At 37.9% G+C, this 18,315-nt stretch overlaps 1 protein-coding gene across 2 annotated transcripts in view; it reads right to left on the bottom strand.

Moving 5' to 3' along the window:
• The window catches only part of ECA3 (endoplasmic reticulum-type calcium-transporting ATPase 3), a 447,643-nt gene that overhangs the window by 424,305 nt on the left and 5,023 nt on the right, over positions 1 to 18,315 (bottom strand). For both annotated transcript variants that reach the window (XM_089449126.1, XM_089449125.1), the window contains exon 3: positions 8,152 to 8,185. In XM_089449126.1, the coding sequence (XP_089305252.1) occupies positions 8,152 to 8,185 (34 nt within the window). The remainder of the gene's footprint in view (positions 1 to 8,151; positions 8,186 to 18,315) is intronic.

The following is an 18,315-nucleotide window of genomic DNA, read 5'->3' as shown; positions in this document are numbered from 1 at the left end:
TATCTCTATGTATGAGCCATGTTTGATGAATGAATTGTCCTAGAGGTCGAAGTTACCTTGACAAGCCTTCTCCATTTGCAATGAAGTATAAATGCTTTTAAGGTCACTTTTCTTCTCTTGCCCTTAACATTGGACGAAGTTGACTTTGAGAGCCTCCTTGAACAAGAAATGAGATCCATCTTCATAGTTCTCCTTGACTCCATATCCCCAAGAGGAATTATTATATAAGATATTATCCATTATGAAAACCATATAAGCGCAGCGTGCCTGTTATTTAGCTACTGTATTTTCTACGCTATCTAGTATATCTACGTATATAACGTTGTAGTGGATGTAGTTTTATTAGATTGCTATGGGATGTAGGCATTGATCCATCAAAAGGTGGTCATTTTAAACCTATTTCTTCACCCCTTTCTCTTTTTTCTAGGTCTAGCCACACTAGGCCACCTAGGGAATCAATTTCCTGACAAAGTAGCCCTAGAAAAAGTTTGATCTCCTAGCCTCTCGTACGCTGGTGTGTCCTCAAAGCCTCCTCCAATTTGAAGCCATTTCGACGGTGGAGCAGTGAGATAACCCAAGCCCTAGCTCTGAGATCAAACTTTGCCCTAGCATCCCTAAGGCTAGTGCCTCATAGGATCAATTTGACACCTTTGAGTGAAAATTCTTGCTTTGTCCTTTCCCCCTCCTTTTCTGGGTTAAGAACATCATTGGTTGCTAAATTCTTGCACCTTAACCTAAGTTGGGTCCATTTGGTCCCGTGTGGTCCCGCATCTTTGAAAGTCAAATCTTCAAGAACCATCCGAGAAGTCAAGTTCAATAAGGATTTTAAGATTGGGAAACTCCTTCATAAGGCATATTCCTCTAAACCTAACCCTCAGGTCCTCACCTCCTTCTCCTACAAACCTTTGTACCTTGCGTAATAAGCAAGAAAGATCTATTCTTAAAAAACCCTTCTAGGAAAAGGATTACAAGGGTCACTTCATATGCATTGGTCAATTTATCCTTTACAAGTGACCTTCTATATATACCGGGTCTCCTCCCATCGATGAAAGTCCATAAAGAGTATGGAGTCTTGGCTGAGGTGATAGTGGCTAAGTCTCCATTGTTTCCCTTGATCTAGCAGTTGTCCCTTTAGGAGTCCCTTTTAGGCCCCCTGCTAGTTTGAGCGATAACAATGACCAATCCTAAAATCTCACAATGGGAGCCTTAACTAAAACTAAAATTCCTTGATCATGAAACCCATGATTCAAGCATTACAAAAAAAAAAAAAAAAATCTTCTTTACAGCAATTACATAAAATCACAATTACACATGTCATTATGAAGACCGAACCTAGTTACACTTTTCAACACTTTTGGTCTAACTATGCTCCAACAACATTCCAAGCCACCATGAATGAGATATTCGATCCATATCTAAGGAAGTTTGTGTTAGTGTTTTTCGATGATATTCTAATTTATAGTAAAACATGGAAGGAGCATCTACAACATTTAGAGCAAGTTACCACTGTATTAGAAGGGCATCAATTTTATGCCCAGAAATCCAAGTGCACTTTCGAGAAAGAGGAAGTAGAGTACCTTGGACATATAATATCCAAGGAAGGAGTAACAGTAGATCCTAATAAAATAAGGGCTATAAGAGAGTGGCCCAAACCAATTAATGTATCCAAGTTAAGGGGTTTCTTAGGGTTAACTGGATACTATCGAAGGTTTATTAAAAACTATGCCCATGTAACTGCTCCTGTGACAAACCTTCTAAAGAAAAATTCATTTCGTTGGGATGATGAAGCAAAAAAATGGTTCAAAGACTTGAAATAAATTATGTTCAATGCGCCTGTATTAGCAACTCCTGATTTTTCAAAACCATTTATAATCGAATGTGATGCTTCAAGTTTTGGGATAGTAGCAGTATTAATGCAAGATGGTCATCCAATAGCTTTTGAAAGCAGGTAGCTCAATAAGCGAAAATGTCTTGAGTCTACATACAACAAAGAAATGCTTGTCATTAACCACATACTAGCCAAGTGGAGGCAATATCTTTTGGGGAGTAAGTTCTCCATACAAGCGGACCATAACAGTCTCCAATACCTCCTCCAACAAAGAACGCTCTCTGAAGAACAACAAAAGTGGATTGAAAAAATTGTTGCTTTTGAAATGGAGATATTACACAAAAGGGGAAAGGACAATGTAGTGGCAGATCTCTCTTCAAAAAAGATGAAGAAACATCCTTGTTTGCAATCTCAACTATAATTCCATAATGACTTAATGAAATCCAAAGTGAATATGCAAAAGACCCTAAAACATGTGTTATAATCAATAATCCTACTTGAAATCCAAAATTCTAATGGAAAAACGATATTCTGCGATACAAAGGGAGAATTTACCTAGGCCCTAACTCTAAATTTAAGTCCAAGGTCCTCAAAGAATCCCATGACTTGTTTTCAGTAGGACATGTAGGGTTCTTTAAAACCTACTATAACGCATGAGTAATGACATCCAAAAATAGGTAGCAGAATGTGATCAATGCCGAAGGAATAAAAGTGAAAGCATTAAGACCGCTAGCCTGCTCCATCCGTTGAATATTCCTAATCAAAAGTGGGAAGAAGTATCAATGGATTTTATTGAGGGATTACCCATGTCAGATGAAAAGGACAAAATTCTGGTAACAATCGATAGACTCACAAAATATGCACACTTTATAGGGATGAAGAAATCAAATTAAGAGATCGTTGAGATATTTTGTAAAAATGTCTACAAATTACATGGTTTTCCCAAAGTCATTGTTAGTGATAGAGATGCCAAATTTAAAGGGAATTTTTAGAAGGAACTCTTCAAACATGTTGGGACATACCTCAACATGAGTTCAGCATATCATCCTCAAACAGACAGACAAACTAAGACCGTCAATAAATGCTTAGAAGCTTACCTTCGTTGTTATGCAACAGATAAGCAAAATAAGTGGGCTCAGTGGTTACACCTCGCTAAGTGGTGGTACAATTCAACATATCACACTTCCGCAAAAATGACCCCATTTCAAGCTTTGTATGGCTATGAACCTCCTAAATGGAAGGACTTGGCCCTCACCGAAACTAGAGTTCCGACAGTTAAAGACCAATTGGAAGAGACCCAGAAAATCCTTCAAGCATTGAAAGAAAATCTAAGTATTGCAAGGAATCGCATGAAACAACAAGCCAACCAGCATAGATCAGAAAGAGAATTTGAAGTTGGAGAGTGGGTATTTGTTAAGCGTCAACCTTACAAACAAGTATCCTTAAAGCAAAAGGGTAAAAACAACTTGGCACCGAAATTCTATGGTCCGTACCAAACCAACAAAAAGATCAGCCAAGTAGCATATAGCTTAAGCCTTCCTGATAATAGTCAAGTTCACAACATTTTTCATGTATCTTGTCTTATAAAAGGCACTGGGCAAACACCAATCAGTACAAACTACCATGCCAATGTTAGATGACGAAGGCAAGCTCATTCTAGAACCAAAAGGGATCATCACTACCAGGGAGAACAAGTTATGTTCACGAGTAATTAAAGAATAACTTATCAAGTGGAAGAATCTACCAAAAGAAGAAGACTCTTGGGAGACCGAAGAATTTCGCCAAAAACACCCATCGTTACGTATGCTTTGAGGACAAATCATCTTTCAAGAGGGAGGCAATGTTATGTAAAAATTATTTAGTGTAACTTTAAGTTGATTAGACGAAAGGGCACGATCATAAGATCATGCCCTTTCCCGAAAGGGTGCCCATGGCGGTATATAAGCCAAGGACCCTCATTGTAAACAATCATTCATTCATTAATAAAATATATGTATTTATGTCTATTATTGAGCTTGTATGCTCCAATCTACAAGATGGATCATTGAATTCTTGCATCTGCAAGAAAGCTTAAATACTTCAGGTAGGTCCAGGTCTGCAACAAATTTATGTCCACGGGCTGCTACTAAAAAACTAGAAGCAGATTCAAAAAATTGATCTAATGTGCCAGATCCATGACACCCTTATACATTGCAGCATGCATCTTAATCTTTTAAATAATAAGACAATTGCAATTTAAATCAATAAAAAAATGAAAGAACTGACCTTAACTTTGCCATTGCGCCCCCAATTGGATGTCGATCTGCAATTTTGTTGTTGTAGGCAGCATGGCTTCTTTCTCATGGGGCTATGATATCAAACCTCCCATGGAACTCTGCATGGTGCTATCATGCCCTTAATTCCATGGATCTATCTAACACTTAAGGCCAAAGGAGCTATGATACCATGTTAAATTCTATGTCACAAGGTCCGTCGAACTTCAACCTTGAGGGTCGAATTTTAGAGGAGCTTGAAAAAAATTTGAGGTTTGGCAAACCTCATAGCCATTGACCAAGTCCATAGATCAAAACTCATAACCTCAGGTCACAACTGAAGCTTGTAATCTATCCTTACAGTTTCCATGTCCATGATAGCATTTTTTATATTTATTGATGTTGATTTCTTACTATTTTTATATATATATATATATATATATATATATATAGAAAATGTATATGGACGAACCTAATGGCAAACCTCATTTGAATCTTATCAAATAATTTAGACTCGAACCAAACCTACTCATTGTCAAACCCGAACTCGAATCACGTGACTTAGGTTAAATTATGCAATGAAACATAACACAGGAAGATTCGCAGAAAAAGCTTTAGCCATCTCAACAACGTATTCATCCAATGATATCAATATAAAGTAAATGGATGTAAGCACCTATAAATCTAGATTCTAGATATGCTCTCACACTGACAACACACGAATAGATAAGGATGACAACTCAGGCAAGAAGTAATCTAGGACTATGTGAATGTCTAGGGGCTCACAGGCTAACACCATGTTTGTGGAGGCATTCCAAGGCAAAGTGGAATTGTGGTGGAAGGATTTGTGGAAATTAAAATCCCCTCTCTAATCCAAAGTCTACATGTGGCTGGTACTTAGGAACAAAGCATTAATGTGGGAGGTGCTATAAAAAGATGTAGATTTGGTTCAAGGTGTTGTACTTTGTGCAAACAGGACAATGAAACTATTGAACACACATGATTAATTGCTCTTATGATGGTGAAGTCTGGGAAGAAATGGAGTAGAAATAGTTTTAAAAACCGGAACCGAGTTTTGAACCGGCCACCTATCTAACTGTGGTTCTAACTTCTAACTGAAACTGGATCAAACCAAAACGAACCGGATTCAATGACCCAAAATTGAAAAAGATATATAAAATAATAAATTTTTAATGAAAAACAAATATTTTTAAGATTTCAAACCATGATTCCAATCCATTAGAGACAAATATGCAAAATTTGCTCATATATATACCATGTAAGGGTGAATATATCAAAATGGCAGAGTGTGACAACAAAATACATACTCAATGACGCTCTAAGTGGCCTCTAATGTCCAAAAACAATGCTACAAGTTATTGGGCCACTGGTCTACTATAAATCATTGATAAACATGATCACTCATCAAACTCATCATCGATTCACCACTACTATAAATGGGATTATCAACAAGAGCTACATAACCATCATCTAGCTCAATGTCTTCAAAGTTGGATTCCTCAACCTTAATGGTAGAAATTGAAAAAGCTTGACATGCCTAACCAATGATTTTGGTTTAAGTGAAGGGTTCGTCTCCTCAACTTTATAATATGGTAGAAAAATATTAGCATACCTAACCAATTATTTTGCTTTGAGTGAAGGGTATATTTTTGTTAAGGCTATGGCAGAGGAGTTCAACAATCAATGCCACCAACATCAAGGTACATAAAGGGCTTCATGCACCTGATTAAATGCCAATCCCATACCCTCATACATGACAAAATCAAATGGAAATGTTACAATCCCTCAATTCCTGAAATCCTGAAAACAGTTAAGTCTGCTAGATTTTGAGTGGGATCTAAAATTCTGCTTTCTCCATATGAAATCCAATGAGGTTGGAAACACTCTCAAACATCCCGAAACAATTAATGGTAATGTTGAAAATGTAAGTACAAGGACTTTTACTTTAAGAATTTAAAATTACCATTAATGCCAGCATTGCTAGAGTTGGGTTAAGCTTTTTGTTTAGGTTTAGGGTTTATGCGGGGAAGGGTTGGTTTTATAGCCAAGGGGGGCTGTTTTGGGAGGAAAACAACCCCTGGTTTCCTCCAAAACCACCTGAAAAACTGCCATTGGAGGTCCTGGACTCCCCCCATGCATGTGACATCTAACAAGGCCGGTTAGGGTTGGAAACAGCCCTCCAACCAGATTGTTATACCAGTTCATTACCTGGCCCTATCTGACTGGCTGATTTGGCCAATTACCAGTTCAGACTGGTCCGTTTTTAAAAATTCGGGAGAATATGACAGGCTGTAGAGGAAGCTGGCATGGGCAGTCAGTAAATGAATGCCTAAAGAATTGTATTGGGATCAAAGACCTAAAAGCTTTTCATGCTGTTCCATTAGCAGTGTCCTGGGGTACCTGGTTAGCCAGAAATTTTGACATCTCTCAAGATAAGTATTCCTACCATCCATTGTGTTTCTCAGATTTATTCCCTTTTTGACTTATCAAAATTCAAGAAAAAAATTAAAAGGCCAGGTTTCTGAGGCTTCCACAAATTGATAAGTCAGGGCCTTGGGGTTTTTTGCCGTAGCTACCCATGATTACCAATCTATATGTGGTGCAGGTGGATGTTTATTTCTGAATAAAAATCATTTCATTTTAAAATTGGGCTGGGGGAGGGTTCTAAACTTGCAACTACTATGCTGAGTTATTGGCTTTGAAGTACTTACTGAAGATGGCAGTAAAGAAGGGGGGTTAATACCCTTCAGGTATTTGGGGATACTGAAGTGGTTCTAAATTGGATGACAGGTTGTTAAAGAATGAGGAATTTAGTTCTACAGCCAATTCTGGAGCAGGTGAAAGGATAGAGTCTGCTTTTCCCAAAATCTCTTATCACCATGCATATATATTATAGTGAAATAAATTCTGTAGCTGATGGGTTATCAAAATAAGGACTGCACCTGGCAGTCAACCCAGTCTTTTACATGAAGGCTCGGGATGGTTTGATCACTGAACAGTGAAAATGCAGTACCAGAGTTTGAAGCTTGAAATAGAAATGAAACCCTACTTTACAGTTGTAATTTTTGTTTAGCTTTCACTTGTGCAAAGACTAACTTTTCAGGCTGTAAGACTTTATTTTTATGATGATAGCAGGGGAAAGCATAGCTTTTTAATATACAGGATACGAATCCTTTTTTGAACAAAGGATAGATTAATAGCTATGGAGAATTAGTTAAACTTCAAATAGCAGAGATTAGATAAGATAGGTTTAGTCTTTTTTTCTTGCATGCTGTACAAGCATATGTGAAATACGTCTTTTTATATGTAATATAAAGTTGAGACTGTTTTCTGAGGAAAACAAACAAACATAAACCAAGAATAAAAGAGAGGATTTCAGTAATTTTGAAGTCTGGTGTTAATCTGTTATCAATTATTTTCCTGTTCCATGGAATTATTAATGTCACATACCCGATCAAAGTTATTGTGGAGAATTCAGTGCCGAGAGTAATGCAAATAATTCAGATGTCCCTTCCCATTTATCAAAAGAAGTAAATGAAATGCATGGTAACAGATGGGAAAGAAAAGAATCTGACAAAGAATGAAAAGACTTTTGCCTTTATTTGCACTGGTTGGCAATGAAAAGAATATTCATGTTCTTTTTACAACAGATCTTGAATATATCCTGCCTCTTGTAGCTTAATTTACACAGGAATATGATGAAACAGACAGTTTGAAAAGGAACTGATCTCATCTTATAAAGAAACAGTCAGACTGCGTTAACATAACCATGTGAGGTAGAAAATGAATCCTGTGAATAAACATGCATCTACATTTGCAAGGACACTATGGAATTCCTCAACATGATATAATTCCTGAAGAGGAGTTCCAGTTTAACCCAAGTTACCATGAGATGTGTTTTGCACATTCACTGAAAGAAAAACTTTATACTTTTACGTCTCTTTTTTGCAAGCATGAACGTTTTTCAGAAACAATAAGTGCATTTCAACATTTTTGTGGAAGCAAAACATATGTTTGTGTGCCTGTCACAAAATATGTGCAAATACATACCATTTCTGCCATAAATTCTTGCATGTTCGGCAACCTGTCCAAAGCAACCACCACTTTTAATTAACCAACAGATTATTTATTAAGCTCCAAAATGTAACGTTTTTCACAGGCAGAGACATTTATGATTCACCAAAATTTTGACTGTCGCATTTGTATCTTGATCATTGTAATCTTTCCATCAATTCTACACATGAAAGTTAGAGTAACCTTTGCCAAAGTCTATGTCTTTTTCCCTTTTCAAAAAGCAGGATCCTCTAATAGTGATACAAAACCCTACTCTTTTGTTTTTGGACAAATATTTCAGCAAGTTAGGAACTCTGTTTCACCAGCTTAATGAAAAAAAATTCTGCTCAGTGGATTAGTATTGATTAACTCAGGCTTCTGAGCACCTTGGGGAGGCCCTACCCACAGGAGCTCTAGAGGACCTTTCTGTACTTCAGATTGTTCATATATATGTTCTGTTTGTGTCATTTCTGAGCACATCATTTTGCAGAAATTTGCCAATAAAACAGTTGTCTGTTTCATGTAGAAGTGAAGTTCAATGATGCAACACCTTTACTTCTAGCATATATGATTTCCTTATATGTAATGCAGGTCACTTAAAAAGTTCTCATGGTTAGAAAAGCATTCTGCCCACTTTCTCAGCAATCGGTAATTTCCTGTAGGATTACAGAACTTTCTGTAGCTCTACAACCATTCCTGTAGAATAGTGCAAATTTGTAATTTTTCCATAGTTTTCAATCAGTAATGCATGTTTGTTCATAATATAATGATTGACATCAGGCAATGATGCTCTTTGGGGGATTAGGAAGTAGTTAGGATTTTGGTTTGCATCAATTTCTGCAACTTAGTTTAGCATTGCAGTTTTTGCAGCAGATTAGACAACAGTAGTTTTCATTTCCTCTCTTGCAATGACTTTTATTTTTAGGAGTTGGTTGAATGGTAATAGTTAAAGAGTTACATTTTCAAGCATTTCCTTGATTTTCTGCGATCATATTAAAATTCCAGTTTTCCAGCATCAACAATTGTTTTCATTGAGTAGTTTTCCTCTCTGTTGGCATGCAGAGTAAGACCTTGGGAGTCATCTGAACCACCACCAGAGATAGTGCAAATCATAGATAGTAGCATAAGGTAATAAAGAAGAGCATAGCTTGCACATATAGTGCATAGCATCTCGCAAGTTTGTATGACCCTGGGTTCACATTTAAAGTAGAGAGCTTAAGGAAGGTAGCATCCTTGCTACCTTTACAAAACCCGTCAACAGGTTTTCCATTGACATGGTCACATCATATCATTCACCCAAATGCAAATCAGGTACCGGCTCTGATCCCACTAACTACATGATGATCATGGTGGGCTACATGTTCTCGAAGCTCTAAGCTATTGTTGTCCATTTGAAACTCTCTGGGGTGCTTGAGCAGCGAGATCTTGGAGATAGAGGACAGGCTGGATTTGGACCTGCGCACCAAACTATCGATCGCATCCTTAAACTCAGAGCCATCATTGAGGAAGCAGGTCATCACTTTTTGAAAGTTCAATGTTGTTTTGTGGACTTTCAGAAAGCTTTTGATTTCATCCCCGGGGAGGCATTATTCTAGAGGCTCAGAGACATTTGCATCTCAAAGACCCTATTGTCAGCCATCATGTGTCTATATGAGCCAGTCCTTGGTCCCCTGCTCATAGCACACACCCTATCATATTTCATCTGGAATACTATTGGTGTTAAACAAGGTTGCCCCTTACTCCCCACATTATTAAGGATCTAAATTGACAAGCTAGAGTCCTTCTTGATGGAACATATCCAGGATGGTGATGGTTGCCTTCTACAACAGGTCCTAATTTCTATCTTGTTGTTTGCAGATGATGTGGTCCTTAGAGCCTCATCCCCAGATGGATTAAAGCAATAATTGGATGCTTGGACCCTTTTATGTGATCTAGTTGATTGTCAACCTAGTAAAACCAAGGTCATGATATTCAATGCATCGCATAAGACCCTCTCTAATCACCACTTGTTTTTCATGGGTGAGGAGATCAAGGTCACCAAAATATATACTTATTGGAGGTATTATTCACAAGTCTTCACTTCAGCGTGTGGCATACACTTCAGCCCCGAATCAACAAGGGCTATGGATTCTTGGCCCTCCTTGAGAGACAATGTTCCAGAACCATTTTCAGACATATCGTCAAAGATATCACTCATGGACACTCTTGTTTGACCCACACTTCTATATGGGTCCAAGGTTTGGGGACCTAATTTGCTATAGTCCAATTGGTCAAAAGTAGAGAAAGTGTAGACCATCCTCCTTCACCACTCCATTAGGTGCAAACAGACAGTTCCTCTGCCCATCATCCTCATAAAGTTTGACGATTGCCCCTTCCAACTTGAGACAATGTTCAATCTCATCTCATTTCTACACCGTGTTCAAAGCTTTGTTGATATGGTAAAGGGGCATGACTAGTATCCATAATCGGCCGAATGTTCATTGGAGTCTGTTGCGGCAACTAGTCCTTCAGCTTGATCTCAATGCTAGTATAGCATAGTTTCAAATCTTCTTGCTTCCATTAGTATGACATTGGACCAGCTTCCTCCATCTATTTATTCCTTGTGCGCAGTCGACCACCTCTTACCAACCAAACAGGAGATGCATACAATCATCTGTGAGGATATCTACAAGCAATATGTATAGGTTACTTGGATAAACCCTCCGGGTGGGTTCAAGATGCAATCACAACTATAATGTGTTTGAATAAAAACACACCAAGAAACACAACAAGTTTAAATTTTCAAATTAAATTTTGAATTCATGATTAATTATAGTTTTATGCCTCATCGCCCTCTAAATTATGTATAATAATCTATAATTTGTGACCCTCATATAGGTTGGAATCTCAATGCCTTAATGACATGGTCTACATCTACTACAATATCCAATTGTAGGTGAAACAACATCAAAAACACTTGACATAATAGCCATTTCATTAGACACCATTGCTACATGGATGGTTGAGATCGAAAGGCTTGTCATGGACTCAACCCCTGATTTTTTATAAGAGGAGGCACAAGAATAGGTAGCAAGGGAGAGTGTTCCAAAGCAAGCACCTTTACAAAAGGTGGTTATTGACACTAGGAGTGTGCCACAACCTTCACAAACACATATGCAACAATTTAGAGTTGGTAATAGCACCAACAGAGGATATAAGAGTCTAGCTTCTTCTTCTTCTTCTTCTAGAGGCCATCAAAGTCTAGTTTCTCCTTCTTCTAGAGCACATCATAATCTAGTGTCAATCCTAGGGCCATCTTCATCTAAGGGAAGAGCCATTACCTTTGCTCGTAAAAAGGCTAGATGGGATTGCTAGTTTATTTATCTAATTTCATTATAGATGATTCATGATGATGAGATACATTTATTATATTTTCGATGGTATTTTGAAACTCATGAGTCAAGGCTCAGGACATAATTCAGTATTGACATGTGTTATATCATTAGACATCTTATACATCTTATATGTTAGTTTAATTTTCATATTTATGTGGCAATTTATTTATTTGATGTTGTTGTTATTTTAGATGTTTAAAATTTTGGTAAAAAAAAATGTATTTCTTCTTCTAGAGGTCATCAAAGTCTAGTTGCTCCTTCTAGAGCACATCATAGTCTAGTGTCAACCCTAGGACCACCTTCATCTAGAGGAAGAGCCATTACCTTTGCTCGTAAAAAGGCCGGGGGGGATTGCTAGTTTATTTATCTAATTTCATTATAGATGATTCATGATGATGAGATACATGTACTATATTTTTCGATGTTATTTTGAAACTCATGAATCAAGGCTCGGGACACAATTCAGTATTGATGTGTGATGTATTATTAGACATCTTATACATCTTATATGTTAGTCTTATTTTCATATTTATGTGGCAATTTATTTATTTGATGTTGTTGTTATTTTAGATGTTTAAAAAATGGAAAAAATGTGTTATTTAAAGCATATTTTCTGATAGTTTCCTTAATGTTGCCAATAAGTTGTTATATGGACCCTCAATGATATATTCACTAACACAATGTTTGCAACACTGATTTAGAGCTTTGATGTTGATGTAATTTGGTTTGTGTATATACTGCATTCAATAAAAAAAGATAAGATAATTATATTAATGCGCAAAAAATGACCACAAAAGTAGTTCAATGGCACTACTAAGTACAATGATATCGATACAAAGCAAGAGTACTAAAAAATCTCCTATATAAAGAACAAGAAATAAAGTAGAAACACGAAGTCTATATGTGAAAACATGAGAAAATCCTCGGACGAGAGTGTGGGCCACTGCAACAAGAGGGAGATGTGCAAAGGGAAAGGATCTAAGGATTGGGTGATGATCCACTAGATCTACTTCTCCTAACATCCGAGGCTAAATGAAGAAAACCCGAGATAGGATGATGCCCTTAAGAAGAGCTAGGGGAAGGTCTATATCGTCTCTTATGTTGTTGCCTCGCTATTATAACTCGTTGTTCATGTCTAGGTGATTTGGCCTGCCTGTTGGTAAGCGATCTAGTCTGGCAATGTCTTTGAGCTCTCTCGGGAGGGAGAATGGCCCCTCTATGTTGGAATTTGGGTAGCTCAAAAGGTATTTCCGAGAGAAGGAAACCCACCAAAAGTGAGTTGGTTGGGCAAGTTACCCAAATGGTTGGGGTTTTGACCCAAAATTGTGGGTTTGGACCCAAGTCAATTAATTGTTTATTCTAAATTAAGGTTAAAGGGTTGAGCAGGAAAAACCTTAAAGGACCAAGGGTTCCCCAAAAAGCCTAAATGAAAACTATAAATAAGAGGCCAAAAGAAAGACCTAGACACACAAGTGGAGAAGGACTTTCACTAGTGGAGAGAAGGAGGTTAAAGGACCTAGCCACTGCATGTTTTAAAACTCCGACTCGAGTTCGGAACCGGCCGAAGGTCGACTCCGACTTCAACTCGGTATTAACTCAGCCAGTTTAATTTCAATGACTCGATCGTTGTAAAAAATACATTAAATATTTTTTTTTATGAAAAAACATAATTTTAAAGATTTTCATCCATGTTTCCAAACACAAAGCATTAGAATATAAAGAGAAGACAACATATGATCAAAGTAGGCTCATGAATATATCCATTATATCAAAATGGCACCCAATGCACTGTCCAATACATACATGATATAGAGATCAAAACAAAAACACATAACCAAGGAGGCTCTAAATGGCCTCTACAACAAAAGTAAACTGTAAAACATCACTAGTCACAAGTACTACTGGCTATTGCTAGAAAAGCCAACAACATCTGGCGCAGACTCTAAATCAAAGTCAGACAGGGAAACCCATGGCTCCTCCTCCTCATCACCATCTCCAACTGCAACTATAGAAGTCGTAGCACTAGCAGGCGCAGCAGCTGCACGCTGAGATAGACGAGATATGCGCTTTCGTCGTGGCTGAGTAGAGGAAGTGCCTGCAACTAGAGGACTTGGGGGTGGGCGTGGTACAAGTGGATCTGCATTCAACTGAACATTATGTTCAACTAATGCCTCTGTCTATAAATCCAAATCAATACCAATATCCTCATCAAAATCAAACTCTGCTAGATGACTCTTCACTACCCAATCTGATGTTGGATCAATATCTTCCAACACAATGGGATCTGTATCAGGTCTTTTGTTTAGCAAGTGGTTGTGTCTTAGCCAGAGGTTGTAATGGACATAAACTAGATCATTTAATCATTTTTGTTCCAAATGGTTTCTCTTCTTCATGTATATCCTCTCAAAGACAAACCAATTGCGCTCACACCCAGTAGCACTGCAAGTTTGACTCAAAATATGGATTGCAAACTTTTGCAATTGAGGACAATGGCTACCAAATGCCTCCCACCATTGTGCTGCAAAAAACATAGTTGTGTAATGAGTTAGCTCAACAAATTATATCCAACTTTCAAATTATAAACAATTTAACAAAATAAGAATTTAAAAATTGAAATTGTTTGTTTAGCTGGCTCATCTGCTTCCCTTGCAATCCTTGCTAGGTTCTTGCCAAAGGTACCTGTGGCTCTGTTGACATTCATTCCATTCATCACTGGAAAACACCTTTTGCAAGTTTCTATGTTGGGAAAGCATAGATTGCAATGTCAAAAAATGAGTTGCAAATCTAGTGATGGCATGCCTAATAATATCCCTGCCCCCTGTGTGTTTCCTCATCAAGGTCAAAATCCATGAGTGATTGTAGATATATTTTGTTATGCTTTTGGCATGCTCTACAATGTTCTTGACCCAATCTATTTTGCTAATATCCTCAAGCATGAGGTCTATGCAATGTGCAGCACATGGGGTCCAAAAGATGGTTTTGTGTTTTTCCTCTAACATTTTACCAGCAAGAACATAGTTAGAGGCATTATCTATGATGATTTGAACAACATTAGCCACCCCCACCTCTTCAACAACCTCATCCAAAAGCTCTAACAACAAGTGTGCATCTTTCACCCTAATGGATGCATCAACTGATTTTAGAAATATGGTTCCCTGTGGGCAAAAAGATAAGAAAGTTTATGATGGTACAGTTACTTTGATCAGTCCATCCATCTGACATGATGATACATCCTGTTTTTGCCCATGAGCTTTTGAAATCTTTCAAATATTCGTCAATGGAGAAAACTTCTTTTTGCAAAAGAGATCCCCTTAACTCATGCATAGTAGGGCCTTTTAAGCCCTCTCCAGCAGTGAATATGGCATCAAACATAATTTCATAATATGGTGAACGAGAAGCATTGAAGGGGATATTAGCATCATACCACCATTTAGCTATGTAATCACAAGCAGTCTCTCTCAATTCTTTCTTCCAATGGTCATCTAAATTAGGCTGCATATGACCTCTATTAGCTTGAGGACCATCTGCACTTTCAAAGGGAGAGGAGGGTGTGGAATTTTTGATATCACCCTTCTTTTTCATTTTACCTTTACCTTTTTCTTGAATAGACTCCAGAGAGGGAGGAACATAGCGAAAGGGGTTGGATGCATCAGTGCAAGGGATAGATGAAGAGCCCTCATAATCAAAATTGGGGTTGGCAGCCATCACTTGTTTTATACTCCTCTTCCTCCCAATTTCAATCTCTATTACTTTTTTCCTAACTTTTTCCTACTAAAACTTCTCAAAGTTATCTAGCAACTCCTTCCTAATCTCCCCAATTTGTGTTGGTGGTGCTTCACATGGAGTAATTTGGCCTCTAACACCATCCAAGTGTTGGTTCAGCCTATGAATGCCCCCTCCACCCCCCTAATTTTTCTAGGACAAAGTTTGCAATGCATTTGATTATCAATCATTTCAACATATGCCCAAGCAGCATCTTTCATTCTAGGAGCCATTTTCTGATATTTGGACTTGGAAATGAAAGGAAAAAAAATCTAAAAATGAAAAAAAAAAAAGCAATGCTTCAATGTTCATTTCTTTTACAAAAAAGACTCTTTTCAATTTCCAAATTTGCACAAAAAAAAACAAGCAAAAACAGATTTTAGAAGTGAAAAAAAAATACCTCTAGGCACAAACCGCCTCCTCAATGTTGCTCCAATGGTTGCCCAAGAAGCTCCTCACTACTGCTCCAATGATTGCCCAAGACTCCTCACTACTGCTCCAAAAACAAACTCCACAACTCTTCACAAACTCCTCACAAATTCTCACACAAATGCAATGAGATAGCTGTGAGGAAATGTGAGGGGGTTGGGTAGCTTTTATAGGCTTGGGAGAGGTAAATGGCCTTAAAGATAACCTAAAACCAAATTAGAATCAAGTTTGGGGTCTGTTTTTCCCTCCAAAAGGCATTGTTGGGTGTGTTTGGGTGTCGCTAATCGGTTCGGCTGGTTTAACTAGGGCTCGGCCGAGCTGGCCGATTTGTTTCTGAACCGGCCAAGGCGATGACCAGTTCAGTAACAAACCGGCCACCGGATCGGTTTTTCTGCCGAGCCTGACCAGCCAGGGGTTATGGCTTGATCAGCTCGGCCAATTTTTAAAACACTGTTGCACATCTACCTTATAGAGGAACTGCAATAGCAAGAAGAAAGTTAGATCTGTGATCTGAAGAAGCAAATCTAGTAGATCGAGAAGTTGTAGCGTGGTTGCAGAAGGACTGGTTACCAAGCACTGCAAACAATCTAAGGAACTTGAGTTGAAGGCACCAGCTCGTGTATGAACTTGATATTTTTATTGGGCAAATTGTAGATTTGATGGAATAGATCTCAAACCCTAAATTTTATATACTGTGTATACTAGTTGTATCAAATATCTAAAGGGCCATGATCCCTAGTATGGGAGCCCTAATGATTCTTTTATTCATGGACTAATAAAGGTCGAGATTTGAGCCATATAATCTGTGTACTTGATTTCATTATTGTTATATTTTCGTTGTGCAAAGTGCTTTTAGTTGAGTACCTTTAGTGTGTTTATGATCAAATCTAGACATAGACTAGATCTGGGGTACAAGGGAAATTTCAACACTCTAGTCCGCATAGATCAGAGCTAGAGGTAATGTTGTCATCAACCAGTCTCTTGGTCCCCTAGCAGATGAGAGCAACATACAGAAGGAGGTGATCCACAAAATAGGATCTGGCCTAGGAGGACATTGGAGTGCGTACGAAGCCTGAGGGCCTCTTGCATGTAGAGGGCTAGAAATCTCTAGTTTGAATAATAAAAGAAATTGGAAAGGCTTTGGATTCCCCTAAACAAGAAATGAAATCTCCCACCAATCTCCTAATAAATGGGGCAACGAAAGATGAAGTGCTCCACCGACTCAATCTCTAGAAGAAAACATAGCTGGCAAATCTTGTTTGAACAGTCTAACTAGTGGTCCATCTTAATCCATATTTGATGAGATCTAGCTATGAATTGTCCTAAGGGAATCTAAAGGGTGTGCATCCAATGGCAAAGCATGTAATGGGGATTAAAAATGAGTCCATCCTTTAGCATTATGGAGTGTGCTCAGCCTAGAAGGTCATCATTGAACGCAACCCATCTTGAGGGTTTATCTAAGTGACATATGTATATTGCTTGTAAATATCCTCACAAATGATTGTATTTATCTCCTTTTTGGTTGGCAAGAGGTGGCCAGGTGCACATAAGGAATATCTAAATTGTTGAAGTTTGTAGCTCTGGCGGGTACTTTTGCACAGGCCTAAGTGTCTAGGCATGCAGAAGTCACGCACAAGATCCCCTTAGGATACTCGCTCTAGGTTGAGCAAGTTGTGGATGTAACTTAGGAAAAAGCACATTAATATGTTATTGAGCTAATATAAACTTAGGAAAAGTAAAGTAATTCACTTTAGTGAATAAGTTTTAATCTTAATTTTTTATCTCTAGTGAGGTGAGACCTAATCTTGGTTGTCAATCAATTTGTGATTAGGGTTTTAACTTAATGTAAAGTTATAAAAGCAGTGCTAGGCAGAGGGAGAAAAACACACTATACAATGACACTAGCCTTAAGAAGAGGAGAAGTGTGATACTCCAAAGTGTTGGTTGCAAGGAAGTACAAGAGGGAACTTGGAGATCCAGATTTGCCAAGGCGATCGAGCACTGATCTAGAGCAGATTTACTTGATTAGATCGAAGGCATTTGCATTTTTGTATTTTCTCAATTGAGCCATAATGCCAAGACGAGAGCCCAAGTAGGTTTTGAGTCATTGTTAATGATGAATTGATTTGATTGGGAAGAAATCTATTTGTGTCATTGTGATTGAGATTGGTGGTATAATTGTGCTTCTGCTGAATATTTTGTTAGGAACCTAGCTATGTGTTTATTCAGTAAAGCTTTGCTAGAAATTAAATACCAGGTGTTGGGTTCAAGGAAATCTAACATGGTATCACAGCTGGAACTCTGAAGAAAATTGATCTCAAAATTGTAAGTGTTAGGTTCGTACTAGTTCAACAAGGCTAGGTTGGTCATGATCGTATGAGCAAAAAATAAATTAGGGCCCAAGTAAATCAATTGAACAATCGAAGGGAAATTTTTTTAAAAGCTAAAATTTAAAAAAAAAAGGCCACGATTTTAAAATAATAATAAAAAAGAGGGAAAGACAGTCGACTGGGTGGTTGATAGTCACCCAACCACCACAGCCAAAGCAGCCAATTGGCCTATGCAACAACAACAGTTGATTGGAAAAGCAATGTGA

The sequence above is a fragment of the Pinus tabuliformis genome, chromosome X (assembly GCF_031772625.1).
Source record: "Pinus tabuliformis cultivar Carrire ecotype Pingquan chromosome X, CPIR1, whole genome shotgun sequence".
Classification (NCBI taxonomy): domain Eukaryota; kingdom Viridiplantae; phylum Streptophyta; class Pinopsida; order Pinales; family Pinaceae; genus Pinus; species Pinus tabuliformis.
This window is presented reverse-complemented; position numbering and strand designations above follow the sequence as displayed.